This window comes from Anomaloglossus baeobatrachus, chromosome 10 (assembly GCF_048569485.1).
Source record: "Anomaloglossus baeobatrachus isolate aAnoBae1 chromosome 10, aAnoBae1.hap1, whole genome shotgun sequence".
NCBI lineage: Eukaryota > Metazoa > Chordata > Amphibia > Anura > Aromobatidae > Anomaloglossus > Anomaloglossus baeobatrachus.
The window spans coordinates 170913292-170930835 of record NC_134362.1 but is presented as its reverse complement, the minus strand read 5'-3'; the positions used below and the strand labels follow the sequence as shown (position 1 = coordinate 170930835).

Genomic DNA, 17544 nt, shown 5'->3' with positions numbered 1-17544 from the left:
ACGGAGAAAAGAATGCTGCATTGCAAATATAAACTTATTTTTATTTTTTGGGGGGGGGTGAGAAATGCAAGAAGGTTTGGGTCTGATTTCTTACCTTAATGATTTCAGAGCCTGAAAACTTGCAGCAACGCTGAAATCCAAATATAAAAGAAGCAGCATAGTTAAACAAAAGAATAAGCATATTTTCTGTTTTCAATGCGTTAGTGCCTAGGACTGTCTGATCCGTAAGGAAATAAACAGCTTGAACCCTCAACGTTCCGCAAATGAAATGACAATAACATTAAAGGAAACCCGCCAGGATTCCTGGTGCCCAAACGAAAGGTAGTATCGTTCCGAGACCCACAGCCTCATTACAAATGATTAGGATTTATCCTGAAATGCTCTGACGGCGTGGCCAGGAAGGAGATGACTAGTCATGGAGGTATGCACCAGCTGGCTCTTCTCTGCCCACTCAACAAGATTGACAACCGTCTCCTTAAACCCACTTATACAGGAAGAAGATGAGATGGGGGTTGACTAACTTATTATTTATATGTATTAGTCTTGACAGCAAAGGGGGGGAAGCTTTGCCATTGAAATAACCCAACTTGACACCCAGGACTCGCAACGTGCCAACACTCAAAACACTATGGCACTACTTGGATAGGGAACCAGGGCTGATATCAGGAGATGAGTGAAATATACAGGGAGAAGATGAGATGGTGGTTGACTACCCCTTTCTCTGTCTAGGTTTCAGTCTTGACAGTGAAGGGGGGAGGCTTTGCCATTGAAATAAACCAACTTTACACCCAGGACTCGCAATGTGCCAACACTCAAAACTCTCTCCTGTGCCAAACCCAAGATGGTGCTACCAGGATCGGGAACCACAGCTGATATCGGGAGATGAGTGAAGTATACAGGAATAAGATGAGATGGTGGTTGACTAACCTATTTATTTCAATAGCCAACCCAGCCCCCTTCTCTGTCTAGGTTTCAGTCTTGACAGTGAAGTGGGGCGGCTTTGCCATTGAAATAAACCAACCAACCCAGGACTCGCAACGTGCCAATGTGGCGCCCTGGACAAGCCAGGACATCACAGGTACTGCAACAACACACCCCACACCCCGGTTAGGAACATCGAAGGACCCGAGCGTGGTGAGCGCAGCGCCCCGCCGCCCGCGACACCAACACTCAAAACTCTCTCCTGTGCCAAACCCAAGATTGTGCTACCAGGATCAGGAACCACAGCTGATATTGGGAGAGATGAGTGCAGTATACAGGAAGAAGATGAGTTGGTGGTTGACTAATTTATTTATTTCAATAGCCAACCCAACCTCCTTCTCTGTTTGGATATCAGTCTTGACAGTGAAAGAGGGCGGCTTTGTCATTGAAATAAGCCAACTTAACACCCAGGACTCGCAATGTCCTGAGAAAAAGATAGTCGAAAGTACGGCCAAGGACGAGGTGTCTAGTCATGACGGTATGTCCCCTCTGGCTCCTCTCCGTTCACTCAACAAGATTGACAGCTGTCTCCTTATACACGCTTATACAGGAAGAAGATGAGGTGGAGTTTGACTAACTTATTTACTTCTATAGCCACCCCAGCCCTCTTCTCTGTCTACGTATAAGTCTTGACAGCGATGTGGCGCAGCTTTGCTATTGAAATAAGCCAACTTAACACCCAGGACTCGCAATGTGCCCACACTCAAAACTCTCTCCTGTGCCAAACCCAAGATCTTTCTACCAGGATCTGAAACCATGGTTGATATTGGGAGATGAGTGAAGTATAGAAAAAGAAGATGAGATGGTGGTTGACTAACTTATTTATTTCAATAGCCAACCCAGCCACCTTCTCTGTTTGGCGATCAGTCTTGACAGTGAAAGGGACGGCTTTGCCTTTGAAATAAACCCATGACTTGCAACATGCCAACACTCTCTCCTGTTCCAAACCCAAGATGACATTACTGGGATCGGGAACCAAGGCTTATATTGGGAAATGAGTGAAGTATACAGGAAAAAGATGAGATGGGGGTTGACTAACTTGTTTATTTCAATAGCTAAGACAGCCCCCTTCTCTGTCTTCATAATAGTCTTGACAGCAAAGAGGGTGGCTTTGCTATTGAAATAAGCCAACTTAACACCCAGGACTCACAACGTTTCGACACTCTAAACCCTCTCCTGTGCCAAACCCAAGATGACGCTACTGGGATCAGGAACCAGGGCTGATATTGGCAGATGAGTCAAGTGTGCAGGAAGAAGATGAGATGGGGGTTGACTAACTTGTTTATTTCAATAGCTAATCCACCCCCTTCTCTATGTATCAGTCTTGACAGTGAAGGGGGCAGATTTACTTTGAAATAAGCCAACCTTAAACCCAGGACTCGTAACGTTCCAAAACTCTAAACTCTCTCCTGTGCCAAACCCAAGATGGTGTTACCGGGAACAGGAACCAGGGCTGATATTGGGATGAGTGAAGTATACAGGAAGAAGATGAGATGGTGGTTGACTAACTTATTTATTTCAATAGCTAAGCCCCCCCCTTCTCTGTCTATGCATTGGGAGATGAGTAAAGTATATGAACAAGTTGTATATTTTGCTATTATACACACATTGGAATATATAAATATTTTTTTCAAACTGCACAATCTCCAATAAATTGCATTTATCACGTCATTCTGCTGAGAGATTCCTACCTTTCAACATGACTGTCTGCACTATTCACATCAATAGTCACTTTACTCTGAAATACACTGAAATGATGGAAAAAAAAATATTTATTATTTATGGATGCAACTACAGATAATTCTCACATTTATTCAATATGCATATCATTTTGCCTCATCGTGTGATAGCATAGATTGCTGATGCAAAAAATAGGCCCCAAAGGAGCAAACCGGAAAGCAGAAAAGTGATTGGCTGCAGCAGTCACTTGATGTTGTTGTGACATCACTGCTGTAGCTGACCATTCCTGTTTATGGGGGATTTGAGACAGATAGGTATCAGCTAAATGCTATGGGGGCTAGCATGCAAATTACTATTTTTTACGGTACTTACCTGATACCCTGGAGTCTTGATGGTATATTTATCAAATGATGTAAAAGTGACATTAAATGTTCTCCGCCCACCCACGCCTCATCAATACTGAAACACAAAAAATAATTAAATTATTAGATAAAATCTAGTAACACATAGTCATGGCATCATTGATGGAGATTGTGTAGATTTTCTTGAATTTCACTAAGGAAACATTACTGCTGCGCTTTCATACTCCAGTCTAAAGGGTGCTTTACACGCTAAAACATCGCTAACGATATATCGTCGGGGTCACGTCGTTAGTGCCGCACATCCGGCGTCGTTAGCGACATTGCAGCGTGTGACACGAAGGAGCGACGATCAACGATCGCAAAAACGTGAAAAATCGTTGATTGTTGACACGTCGCTCCTTTTCATAATATCGTTGCTGGTGCATGCCGCTGGTTGTTCGTCGATCCTGCGGCGTCACACATCGCTGTGTGTGACGCCGCAGGAACGACGAACATCTCCTTACCTGCGTCCACCGGCAATGAGGAAGGAAGGAGGTGGGCGGTATGTTCCGGCCGCTCATCTCTGCCCCTCCTCAGCTATTGGGCGGCCGCTTAGTGACGCCGCTATGACGCCGAACGCACCTCCCCCTTGAAGGAGGGATTGTTTGGCGGTCACAGCGACGCCGCTGAAAAGGTAAGTGCGTGTGACGCTGCCTTAGCGATAATGTTCGCTACGGCAGCGATCACCAAATGTCGCACGAACGACGGGGGCGGGTGCTATCGCGCACGACATTGCTAGCTATCGCTAGCGATGTCGCAGCGTGTAAAGCACCCTTTAGACTATGTGCACACACAATGTCTTTTTCAAGCGGATTCCATACTGGATCCACTTAAAAAAGTCCCACAGGAGTGCCCTATAATATGTACCTTCTGCACAGCTATGTCAAAATGACACTGCTGTGCACATGATCCATCTTATGGGAATTATGCTGAATCGGTTTTACGAAGCAACATGGTCATTCTTCCAATGGAAGCTGATCGCTCTTTGTACTTGACAGTAGAGAGTGAAAGCCGCTGCAAGAACGACGGCCTCAGTAAAGCAACCGCCAGCAATTTCTTGAAATGGCTTTTTCCTGGGCTGCGTTGACGTCTACATATCCTGAGGTTTTTGAGTTTTCCTGAAGAGGTTTTGATAAACGCCTAGTGGCTTCTTTGAAAAGAATCCTGAAGGAAATCTCTTCATACAAGGCAAAGTGCAATGAAAAGGCTATAATGAGGATTCCAGGAAAAAAAAACCTCTTCCAAAACTTCAAGTATCCGCTCATTTTCTGCTCCAAAAAAATCAGCAAAAAGAAAGCGTGTGCACATAGCCTAAAAGTGTTTAATGGAAAAAAAACTCCTCCAAAAACAGGGTGCGTTTTGCTTTGTGAGACATTTCTATGCCTTTTGACCTCCAAATTAATAAGATTTGTTTTACGAGCGCTCGGGAAATCAATACAGCACACACGGTTAGTATAGTATACTCAAAGAATTCTCCTTTATTAGCACATGTGACTAGTTCATATAGGGTCACAGACAAAGGAAAACTTCCCTCTGAACTATGCCCCAATAAGAGCAGTAGAGGCATGAACAAAAAATGTGACACTTTCCAGCCCATCAGTGTTAGTAGAACCCTATGACATCATTAGTTATAAGGCAAAATGGACACTATAAGAACAAAATGAATTCTGCTCTCTCACAGCTTGAAAAACTTGTGGTGTGAACATAACCTTAATGTAAAGTGCACTGGTGTAAGATCCTAAGCGCACATCTCCTAATAAATTCATCCAGAAAGTTAAAATTCCATGTTCCAGAAACAGAAACTAGGCCAGATATAGCTAGATGTAGATTTACACTATAATTTATGCCAAATTTTGCAAAAAATTATGTTTCAACCCTTCTGCTAAATTCTGCATAACAAAAATGGAGAGAGCATAAATAAATAACATACAGTAATAATAATAATAATCTATATATATAATTGCCTTATTCTGTCTGTCTGTCTGTCTGTCTTGCTCCAAAATTGTGTCCTTACGGTGACACAAAGCTGATTGGCCGCTGGGCTCGCCATGGCCCCGCCCCCCCGCACGGATTGGCCGCTCGCCCAGGCTCTGCCCGCACACGGATTGTCCGGCCGCTCGCCCAGGCTCCGCCCCCCACACGGATTGGCCTCTCGCCCCGGCACCCTGCACGCATTGGCAACTCGGCCACGCCCCGCCCCCCTCACGCAATGCACGCTCGCTCTGGCCCCGCACGCATTCCCCGAACCGACACGGAGCCACGACTCCCAGGTGAGTACTGTACCCCTGGGAGCCCACATCAGCGTACGCCGCCAACCCAGCCGACACATACCCTCGCATTGCTGGGGTTGCCGCCGTATGCTGGTGTGGGCTCCCGTGCAAGCGGGGGACGGGATACGCTGGTAACCATGGTAGCATAGTTACCAGCGCATCAAGGTCCTGCAGCGGCGGAACATACACACGCACACACATAACACACACACACACACACACACACAATCAGATCACACTCACTCACACACACACATCACATCGCATCCACACACTCACAACATCCTGGGATATCGCTTGCTTCTCGGCGGCGATACTGTGGAGTGACCTTCCAGGACCTGCCGGAGGATCACATGGCCAGAAGCATGTGGTATCTCCAGATGTTGTGAGTGTGAGCGCATATGTGCGATATCTTCAGTGTGTGTGTGAGTGTATGCGATCGGATGTGTGTGAGTGTGTTCTGATGTGTGAGTGTGTGTGTGTGTGTGTGAGTGTATGCGATCGGATCTGTGAGTGTCAGCAGAGGAGCACGGCGTGCTGGGGGAGGCTGGGAGGAGAGAGGCTGATGCTGGGGTAGGCTGATGCTGGGGTAGGCTGATGCTGGGGGAGGCTGGGAGGAGAGAGGCTGATGCTGGGGTAGGCTGATGCTGGGGTAGGCTGATGCTGGGGGAGGCTGGGAGGGTGTAGGCTGATGCTGGGGTAGGCTGATGCTGGGGTAGGCTGATGCTGGGGGAGGCTGGGAGGGTGTAGGCTGATGCGGAGGTAGGCTGATGCTGGGGTAGGCTGATGCTGGGGGAGGCTGGGAGGGTGTAGGCTGATGCTGGGGGAGGCTGAGAGGAGAGAGGCTGATGCTGGGGGAGGCTGGGAGGAGGGAGGCTGGGAGTAGAGAGGCTGATCCTGGGGAAGGCTGGGAGGGGGAGGCTGATGCTGGGGGAGGCTGGGAGGAGAGAGGCTGATGCTGGAGGAGGCTGGGAGGAGAGAGGCTGATGCTAGGGGAGGCTGGGAGGAGAGAGGCTGATGCTGGGGGAGGCTGGGAGGCGAGAGGCTGATGCTGGAGGAGGCTGGGAGGAGAGAGGCTGATGCTGGGGGAGGCTGGGAGGAGAGAGGCTGATGCTGGGGGAGGCTGGGAGGGGAAGGCTGATGCTGGGGGAGGCTGGGAGGGGGAGGCTGATGCTGGGGGAGGCTGGGAGGAGGGAGGCTGGGAGGGGGGAGGCTGAGAGAAGAGAGGCTGATGCTGGGGGAGGCTGAGGCTGGGAGGAGAGAGGCTGTTGCTGGGGACAGAGAGGCTGATGCTGGGGACAGAGAAGCTGATGCTGGGAGGAGAGAGGCTGATGCTGGGAGGAGAGAGGCTGATGCTGGGAGGAGAGAGGCTGATGATGGGGGCAGAGAGGCTGATGCTGGTGCAGCATGGGGGATGGAGCACGATGGGGGGTGTGCAGCATGGGGGATGGAGCACGATGGGGAGTGCGCAGCATGGCGGATAGAGCACGTTTGGGAGTGCGCAGCATGGCGGATGGAGCACGTTTGGGAGTGCGCAGCATGGCGGATGGAGCACGTTTGGGAGTGCGCAGCATGGCGGATGGAGCACATTTGGGAGTGCGCAGCATGGCGGATGGAGCACGTTTGGGAGTGCGCAGCATGGCGGATGGAGCACGTTTGGGAGTGCGCAGCATGGCGGATGGAGCATGATGGGGGGTGCGCAGCATGGGGGATGGAGCACGATGGGAGGTGCACACCTCCCCCCAACACACACACACACACAACACACCACACACACACTGGGAACCACAAACACCGCCCTTCACACACACCCACACACACAGACAACGCTGCACACACACAACACCCAACACACAAACACCGCGGCATACATAAATATACGCACATACCACGCAACACACACACATTGCACAAAACATACCTACCCCCAATACACACCACACACACACAAACCGCGCAACACACACACACACACACACACACAACGCTACAGACACACAGCGCTCCACAAACAAAGCAACACACGCAACACACATACAACACTGCTCTCACCCCCCGCCACACCCAGACAACACCCAGAACATGTACAGCACCCTACACAAACACTTGGTAACTACAGACAACATCTATATATATATATATATATATATATATATATATATATATATATATATATATAACAAAAATCATACATTAACTACACAATACGTAAATTCTAGAATACCCGATGCGTAGAATCGGGCTACCTTCTAGTAATAATAATAATAATACATCTCAATAATATGAATACATTCTCCCTAATAATAATAATAATAATTATAAATAAAAGTAATAATTATGATAATATAAAAATAATAATAAAAATCATAATAATGTCAAAATAATAATAAAAAATGCTAACAAAAATTAATACATTCTCAATAATAACAATGATAATAATAATATGATCCCTGATATTAGTAATAATAATAATAATTATTATTATTATTTTTATTATTATTATCAGGTAGAATGTATTAATTATGATTATTATTATAATTCATACATTCTCCCTGATAATAATAATGAATATTTTCCCTGATGTTAATAATTATAGTATTATTATAATAATTAATGCATTTTCAATGATGATAATAATAATAATAATAATAATAAAAACAATTATCAATAATATTAATACATTCTCCCTGATGATGATGATGATAATAATACTAATAATTATTAATTAAAAATAATAGCAATAAAAAATAATGATAATAATAATTAATACATTCTCAATATTATTATTAATATAATAATAATTTTAACATAATAATTTAAAATAATGATGAGGATAATAATAATATATTTTCAATGATAATAATAATAATAATAATAATAATAATAACAATAATAATAATAAAAAATTTGCTCCAATGTGTCTTCTTACCTTAAGGTGAATGAATGCGGCTTCCTTATCTGAACCATGACAATCTCCTTTGTTGCTTCCAAGGATAGGTCGTTCCTCTTCAATCTACAGGTACACATTATATTAATTAGTAATAAATACTAATATCTAACATATTTGTATGGAACATTCCATTTTTTTTAGGGAAAACTAATGACATATCCCACTACCCCATACAAAATCCGCAAGATCCAAAACCTAGTATCCTTTATTCATCTCTAACCTCTCTAATGCCTCATGGAGAAACTTGTAACTTTGCCTTGTCTAAAAACTCCAAAAAAATAAAAATATATATTTTTTTCTATTTTTGTTTGCTGCCCACACGCTCCTAGCCAGGGCAGAGTAGCTCATTAGCACCCCCTGGCCACCAGGGCACATGCCAAAAAAACTACTTGGGTCTCGAGAACAGTTTATTGATATCTTGTTGGATAAACTCACTTTAAATGGTTAATACGTTGAGTGTTTTCCAGCAAAGTGTAGAGCTTCTTAAGATGGTCTTCATGGAAGTTATATCCAGATAATCTGGGCAAAAGAGCAGCAATTCAGAAATGTAATGCAAAAAAAAAGAACTTCGAAATGATCATGAAATATAATAACATCTGCATAAAAGCAAAGGAAGGGGTCAGTAAAGCAGTATTATGACCCTCGTACTTTGATGTCCGGTGATGGCGAGCAGCAACATCACAGAAACCATGAATGCGGCATTCAGAGGCTTAAGAAAGATCAGGAGAAATGCCATTCACGAGGAGTCAAAGAGTCAGAATCAACCTCAAAGAATATAGGTAATAGGACTAAATAATTACCTAATTTTTCTCGGCGAGTCTTCAGAAGACGAGAAAACAATGTGGATTGCTTCATTTGGTTTTAAACTAAAAATAAAAAAAAAATATTAGGGGACATTATAATCCAATTCTATATTACCAGTCAAAAATTACCTGCAGCACCTCCGCAGGTGAAGGGAAGAATTACACATTTCTAATTTTCTATGTTGAGTCTGAAGATTAAATCTTGTATTGGAATGGATTTACTTTGTTTTATGCTGAAGGGGTTAAGGACATTCTCCCAGCTGCCTACAATTACTGGTAGCCTTAATCACACCTGCAGCATTTTGTCATCATGCCCTTCCGCTATATATACCCACTCCTGGCTTTACTACATTCCGGTGATAGATATTTTCTTTACTGACCACATTGAAAGAGTTCGTCTTTGCATGGCTGTGGTGTCATTTCAGTTGCAGCTGTGAAGTTTCCTGTTTCCAAGGAGAGCTTTTTGTTGTGTCGTTCTCCACTCATTTGTCTTTCCTTCCTTGTGTTGTTTTATTGTAGTAGTGGGACTAGTGTCCCGCTGACACACAACCTAGTCTGGATAAGTTCAGGGTCAGCAAGGGCCTAGGCACATGACGGCGCAAGGGGGAAGTCACAGATGAGTGCTAGGAAGTGACCCCGCTTCCCTCTCCACATCACCAGGGCCTTCACTTACATCTTTCCTGGTTTTCCCTTTGTGTTGTGCCGAACGTTCTCTTGCCCCAGTGTGACAAATACATAGACTTACCGGTTCATCCAAAAAGAGAGAAACTTTTTTTAAGGTAGCAGTGAGAAGTCACATGGTTTTGCGATAATGTAGTTGGCCATTGACTATATCGGCTGACCATGCAGCTGAATGTAGCTAACAGATGACCAATTGAGTTTCCTGAGGAAGAAACATGATCAGTGATGGATTTGCAGCAATCCAACCTCCAAAAATGTGGGCATTTGTGACCCAACCTAGCAATATACTGCCGATGTCAGTGATGAGCCAAGAAATTGGCAACAAGATCTGAGCAATCACAGGAGTCCGGTATGTTCAGGAGGATTAGAGTAGGTAATCTACCCAGATCAATGTATGCATGGGAAACTCTGCACTCTCCATTTTCTTAAAAGGAAAACATTATCAGAAAATGACCTGTTGTCTAAATCATGTTTTTATGATAAATGCATTTTTTTTTTATTATAGTTAGTGATATGTAAAATTTTAAACTATCTATAATAAAAACAATCTCGTAATTTTCACACTGGCTACTAGACCTTATATTAGACTTATATATTCTTTTTTATACTGAACACTTTTCAACAGTCTCATTATCCCCACAGACAAGATTACAATGACAGATAACACCTCTATATACAGTATTATTATTATTATTATTTATAGAGGTGATGCTGACTCTTGCTCCTGCTCCCTTAAAAAACCTTTGCCCAAACAACATAGAATGCTCAGTTAAGGATTCTATAAAAAATATTCAATATTCAATCTACTGCTGATAATGTCCAAGTCCTCAACAGTGATCCTAGTGGCCAGTATGAAAATTGCAAGATTTTTTTATATAGATAATAATAATAATAATATAAAAAAAATATTTATTATTGATTATTTCTACACAAAATAGTATTATTACTGTTATTTCTACAGAATTATTATTATTATCTATATAAGTTATTATTTTTACTAGCTGTAGTACCCGCCGTTGCTCGGGATAGTAACTGTCTCTCTGTCTTTCTCACTCTCCCTCTCTGTCAGTCTGTCTCCCTCTCTCTCTCTCTCTGTGTCTGTGTATATCTCTGTGATCTCTGTCTCTCTCTCTGTGTGTCTGTCTCTGTGTGTGTTTCTCTCTTTGTGTGTGTCTCTGTGTGTCTGTTTCTGTGTGTCTCTGTCTGTCTTTGTATCTGACTCTGTGTCTCTCTTTCTTTCTGTTTCTGATTCTGTGTGTGTCTCTGTCTGTGTGCCTCTGTCTCTGTTTGTTTCTGTGTGTTTGTCTCTATCTCTGTGTCTGTCTCTGTGTGTCTGTCTCTCTCTGCCTTTTTTTGTCTCTGTGTCTGTCTCTGTATTAGTCGCTGTCTGTTTCTGTGTGTGCCTCTGTGTGTGTCTATGTCAAAGTGTGTCTGTGTCACTCTGTCTCAGTCCCTGTGTGTCTCTGTGTGTTTGTTTCTGTCAAAGTGTGCCTCTGTCTGTGTGTCTGTTTGTGTCTCTGTGTGTCTCTCTCTGTGTCTCTGTGTTTCTGTCTTTATGTGTCTCTCTGTGCGTGTGTCTCTGTGTCTGTCTCTGTGTGTCTCTGTCTGTCTCTTTGTCTCTGTCTCTGCGTTTGTCTCTGTGTGTTGCTGTCTCTGTCTTTGTCTCTGTGTTGTTGTCTCTGTCTCTGTGTGTGTCTGTCCCTATGTGTCTCTGTGTGTGTCTGTGTCTACCGATATCATATTACCTCACACATAAGATTCCTATACTAAGAATGTCCTTTGTTGCCTATAGCAACCAATCACAGCTCCTATTAATGACCTGTAGCTCCCAGCTCCATTGACTATAATGTAATCAGGTTTTTCGGCTAATAACTGTAAAGTGCAGGGTTAAATCTTCCCCTCAAAACATAGTCTATGACGTTCACAGAGTCACATGGGGTGTCTGTACAAAATTTCGTGATTGTAAATGCGACGGTGCGAATTCCTTTAGCGGACATACACACACACACACATATATACAACCACACATAAATACATATATACATAAATACACTCAGCTTTATATATTAGATTATTTATATGAAAATTATTATTATTATTATTATTTTTCTAAATAAAATTATTACTATTATTTTTATTTCTATCTATATAAAAGTTAATATTGTTATTATTATTTATACAAAAAATATTCTTATTATTTTGTATATTATTATTATTATTATTATTATTACTACATTTATATACAAATCTGATGAATTAGGGTGCATCCATGTAAAAAAACAGTCTTGTAGTAACATGAGCATATGTAGCAGGATCATGGTGCCAGTTAGACCCCTGGCACATAGTCCTTGGGTACCACAAGTATAGAAATGATAATTTCTGCCTATGTATTAAGATATACTGTATAAGGGGAATTACGGTAGAACTTATATATGACGTAAGTAGAAACAGTACCCCGATAGACACCATGACGTAGTCACTAAGCCTGCACTATTATTCCATTTTCCTTCCCTACTACCCATTAAAAAAGTGTTTAAACAAAGGTTTCTTGCAACTTTTGGACTTTTCCCAAGCTCATTAGCAGTCTCGTTTTCCGCTAAAGGATATTAAATAAGTGCAGTATGTGCATATTTATCACACCCATCTGCTTGATGAGAACACTCGTGTTTGGTGTCATGGGCTGAATCAGCCCAAAGATTCAATGTGTCTGTATTGTCTTGTGCAGGCTTCATATTAGGGGACAGATGGGCCTGGCAGGATATTTATTTCTCAGTATACTTAACTTATATATCATTGGGTCTGAAGGAACAGGACTCAAATGTTATATTCCAAGCTACAGTATAATATAGCGCCAAGTGGTCCGAACTCTATGGTGTGGGGGCACCGTGGCATGGTTGTCAGAACTTGGTACATTTAAAGCCCTAGAGGAAAATGTCTGTAACGCTCACAGCTGATGTCGGGGCTGCAAGCTGGATTAGTGTACCCACTGGAACACAGGGGGACCCCGGACTTATCCTTAAAGAGAGGGGCTTGACTAAGGGCACACCACGAAGCAGATGCCAGGTACCACTCCCAGGGAAGTGACCGGGACTGTGGCAGCTGACCCCCAGGGCAGGAGATGGACTCAGGTATAGGTAGGATGACTGAGGTAAGCTGGACAGGCGGGTACGGACAGGAATGGTGGACATGGCAGGGATACACAGGTAGGTATGGGAAGGCAGGTACAGGGTGAAGGATTCAGGGCTAACAGAATAGGAGCGCAGGATCTGACAACTAGCTAGCAGACTAGAGACTGACTGACTAACTAGAGACATTGTGCAGGCGCCTCCCCTAATGGGAGGCAGCCTTAAATGCACAGTGTTTTCTGGAAATAGCAAGCCGGCCCTTTAAGAGGAAGGCCGGAGTGCGCACACGTGTTTTAGATGTCCTACTGGGAACCCTGTCCGGCATGTACAGGACCCAGGAGGGGAAGGAGACAGCAGCACATGTGGGTGGCTGCGCGGCAGCAGGGGAGGAGGCGACCTGGCCGGGGCGGTGAGTATGTCGGCGTCTGGTGCTACAAAGTCCTATGGCCAATATGAAAAGACCACTGCTATTAAAGACTTGCAATATTTGGGGGCCCTGATGGAGCTTCTGCATTGGGGCCCATGAGCTTTAAGTTACGCCACTGGCTATCACTGGTGTAAAATGATCATGTTCAGATGCCAATGTGACGACATCAGATTGTAGTGATTTTACGATGAAAATATAGTCACTCGGCTATGAACTCATACGGTCATGGCCAAACGTGTTGGCACTAGTGATGAGCGAGCATCGGGTTGCTTAGGTACTCGTGGTGCTTGATTGAATATTGTGGGTGTTTGGATGTGTTGTCAATGAAACAAGAACGCAAAAAAACAGCTGCCTTCACTGAATGATGAGAGCCGCCAGCCCAGTGTGAGCCATTTGCAGGGTCTGAATGGCTCTCCCTCCTCCCGGAAATGCTCTGTATATGGCTGGCTGTATGTGTACGGAGAGCCAAACTGCCCAATCCTTGACTTCCATTATATTCATTACTCAAGTTGAGCCTTTTCAAAGCTTCTGACCTGCTTGACTCAAGTAACAAGCATTTTAGTGCTCGCCTATCTCTAGTTGACTCCCTTGAAATTGTTGGAGAAATTGAAGTTTTTCTCAAAGAAAATGATTGACATTACATGTTTTGCTATACACTTGCTAATTGCCTTTGCGTGTATTGGAACAACACCAACACAAATGAGAAAAAAAGGCGAATAGGACATAATTTCACACAAAACCCCTAAAATGGGCCGGTCAAAATTGTTGCCACCTTTCCAAAATTTTGCGTAAATAACTTTATTTCAAGCATGTAATGCTCATTCAAACTCAGCTGTGGCAAGTAACAGGTGTGGGCAATATGAAATTCACACCTAAAACCAGATAAAAAGGGGAGAAGTTGGCTCAGTCTTTGCACTGTGTGTATGTGCCACACTAAGTATGGAGAACTGAAAGAGAAGAGATTTGTCTGAGGACTTAAGAACCAAAATTGTTGAAAAATATCAACAATCTCAAGATTACAAGTCCATCTCCAGAGATCTTGATGTTCCTTTGTCCGCAGTGAGCAAAATAATCAAGAAACTTACAACCCATGGCACTGTATCTAATCTCCCTGGATGTGGACGGCAGAGAAAAATTGATAAAAGGTTGTAATGCAGCATCGTCCGGATGGAGGATAAGCAGCCACAATCAAGTTCCAAAGAAATTCAAGTTGTCCTGTAGGCTCAGGGGGCATCAGTGTCAGCGCAAAGTATCCGTCCACATCTGAATGAAATGAGATGCTATGAAGGAGACCCAGGAGGACCCCACTGCTGACACAGGGACATAAAAAGCTACTGCAGTTTGCCAAAATGTATGCCAGTAACGAAACTTCTTCTGTAAAAGCGTCTTGTGGATAGATCAGACCAAGACAGAGCATTTTGGCAAAGCACATCATTCTACTGTTTACCGAAAATGGAATGAGGCCTACAAAGAAAAGAACATAGGACCTACAGTCACATATGGTGGAAGTCAGAAATGTTTTGGGTTGTTTTGCTGCCTCTGGCACTGGGTGCCTTCACTGTGTGCAATGCATCATGAGATCTGAAGACTACTAAAGGATTTGGGCTGACAATGTAGTGCCCAATGTCAGACAGCTAGGTTTACATCCTGGGTCATGAGTCTTCCAGCAGAACAATAACCTCCAAACACTTCAAGAAATCCCAGAAATTAAATGGATGGAAACAAAGCAATGAGTCTGGATCTAAATCCCATTGACACCCTTGGAGAGATCTTAAAATTGCTGTTGGGAGAAGAGAAGACGCCTTCAAATATGAGAGACCCGGAGCAGTTTATAAAGAAGAGTCCAAAATTCCAGGTGAGAGGAGGAAGAACCTTGTGGACGGTTTTAGGAAGCGATTGATGGAAGGTATTTATTTCAAAGGGGGTGCAACGAAATATTAAATTGAGGGGGACAACAACTTTTTCCAGCCGATTTTGGGTTTTGTGTGAAATTATGTCCATTTTGCCTTTTTTTGTTGTTTTTTTTGTGTTGTTCCAAAACACCCAAAGGGAATCAACATCTGTATAACAAAACATGTGTAACTGCAAGAGAAATACTTAATTTTCAGGAACAATTTCAAGGGTGCAAACACTTTCGGCCATGGTTGTATGTAATAGGGAACCAGGCTTCAAATCAGTTCTCCTCTTATATTCACCTATTTAGGCTCTCTGTGCCTGAGTCGTCACAAAGAATGGCTGCATGTGTATTTCACTATATATAACATGTATTGTCAGCTTTAATGAGATTTGGTTTTCTCTGCTGTTCACTACAAACAGACATTTGCCCACACTCCCTTACTGGGGCTGTTCACTTGAGATATAATCTATGGTTGAGTGTGCGTCTCAGAAGGACAAAGGGGAGACGCTTAGGTTGGAGCAAAATTCAGGGAGTGACAGTTGCAGCCAGGGTGAAGTGAACAGTGTAACATGGGGACGGTCCTGTCCTCAGATAACTGATAAAACCTCTGGAGGGGCCAGCTACACTTTGGCGGGGTACCAGTCCCTAGGCCACCAGGACTTCCAAGGTCAGTGGCAAACTGAGAAACTACTATTAGCCTTTTTATAAGGAGCAGTGAAATTGCCCAGGAGCTCAGCGACATGCTTGAGTCTGGAAACGTCTAGAAGAAATGCCGAGTTTTCTTTCAAGATTAAAGTCGCCTGCTCACCGAAAGGGATTAAATATCCAGAGTTCTATTGTCTTGAAAATCCTAGGATTTCAAGATACCTTTTCCCTGGTAGGGAAGTAGTGGCAGGAGGAATACACTTCCACCACACAGTAGAGAAACCAAACTCTCATTAGGCCAGGAAGAACCACCATCATTGTGAATGCTGAGAGAAATATTCTGGAATGTTCTGCAGAGCTCCAGTAAAAGGTATAATTCTCTGGCTGAATTATTCTCTGATGAACCATCCCTACCTCAACATCCCCAGGAACAAGCCAGGGAGTGAGGGGAGAACCCTCCGGCACCACCTAACTCCTGGGGACCTCCAGTAGTGCCCGGCCATACCAAAGCCAAACATCCCAAATGGCATCACAAACTCTTTATTTTATTTCTCCCTTTTCAAATATTATTTTTACCCCCCCAGTCACAAAAGTTTCTCACGCTCAGTACGACCACATCCCCGCTCGGACCCACCACTGTGACATCAGAGGTCCACCTGGACTGATCACATTTTTCATCCATACCACATATATACACATAAATGGTCTACTGGTTTACAAGAGGGATTGTTCCAGCCCAAAATAAACAAGCAACAATAACTTGTAAAAGAGTGACTAAAGGCCCCGTAACAAGGGACGACATAACTAACGATATGTCGTCGGGGTCACGGAGTTTGTGACGCACATCCGGCCTCGTTAGAGATATCGTAGCGTTTGACACCTCCGAACGACTGTGAACGAGCAAAATTACTCACCTTATCGTTGCTTGTTGACACGTCGTTCATTTTCATAATGTCATTCCTCCTTCTGTGCTCCGGTTGTTCATCATTCCCGAGACAGCACACATCGCTCCGTGTGACACCCCAGGAACGACGAACACAGCTTACCTGCGTACCGGCGGCAATGCAGAAGGAAGGAGGTGGGCGGGATGTTACGTCCCGCTCATCTCCGCCCCTCTGCTTCTATTGGCCGGCCGCTTAGTGACGTCGCTGTGATGCCGAACGTCCCTCCCTCATCAATAAGAGGATGTTCGCCGCCCACAGCGAGGTAAGTACGTGTGACAGGTGTTACCGACTTTATGCGCCACGGGCAACTAATTGTCCGTGACACACAAACGACGTGGGCGAGTGGGATCGCTTTTGCGATCGCACGATATATCGTCCCGTGTAACGGGGCCTTAAAGTTGGAAAGTTTTTCTCCCCTGTTATGCCTCCACCAATCAGAGCACTAGTTTTTCTCCCCTCTTACGCTTCCACCAATTAGAGCACTCCAGTGAGTTCTAGATTTCCTTATTATTCCCCAGGCAGAGCTCTGTACATCTGATAGCAGTTTTGTCTGGTGTTGCAGCACAGGCACCTTCACTTGAATGGGACTGAGTTGTAGGCACGGGCTTGATAATGTGTACAGAGCCTTGTCCAGTAAAGACGATGGGCTGGAGTGCTGTGGCCCTTTAAATGAGCTGATTGATGGAGGTGCCAGGAGTCAGACCCCAACCAATCTGATCTGATAGATCTCAATACACCAA

The 17544-nt window shown here is 44.0% G+C and overlaps 1 protein-coding gene across 1 annotated transcript in view; it reads right to left on the bottom strand.

Moving 5' to 3' along the window:
- NLRC5 (NLR family CARD domain containing 5) overlaps positions 1–17544 on the bottom strand; it is a 149850-nt gene that overhangs the window by 64579 nt on the left and 67727 nt on the right. The window contains exons 25-30 of the mRNA XM_075326907.1: positions 9083–9148; positions 8718–8801; positions 8262–8345; positions 3034–3120; positions 2673–2729; positions 95–130 (exon numbers count right to left, since the gene is read on the bottom strand). Of these exons, the coding sequence (XP_075183022.1) occupies positions 95–130; positions 2673–2729; positions 3034–3120; positions 8262–8345; positions 8718–8801; positions 9083–9148 (414 nt within the window). The remainder of the gene's footprint in view (positions 1–94; positions 131–2672; positions 2730–3033; positions 3121–8261; positions 8346–8717; positions 8802–9082; positions 9149–17544) is intronic.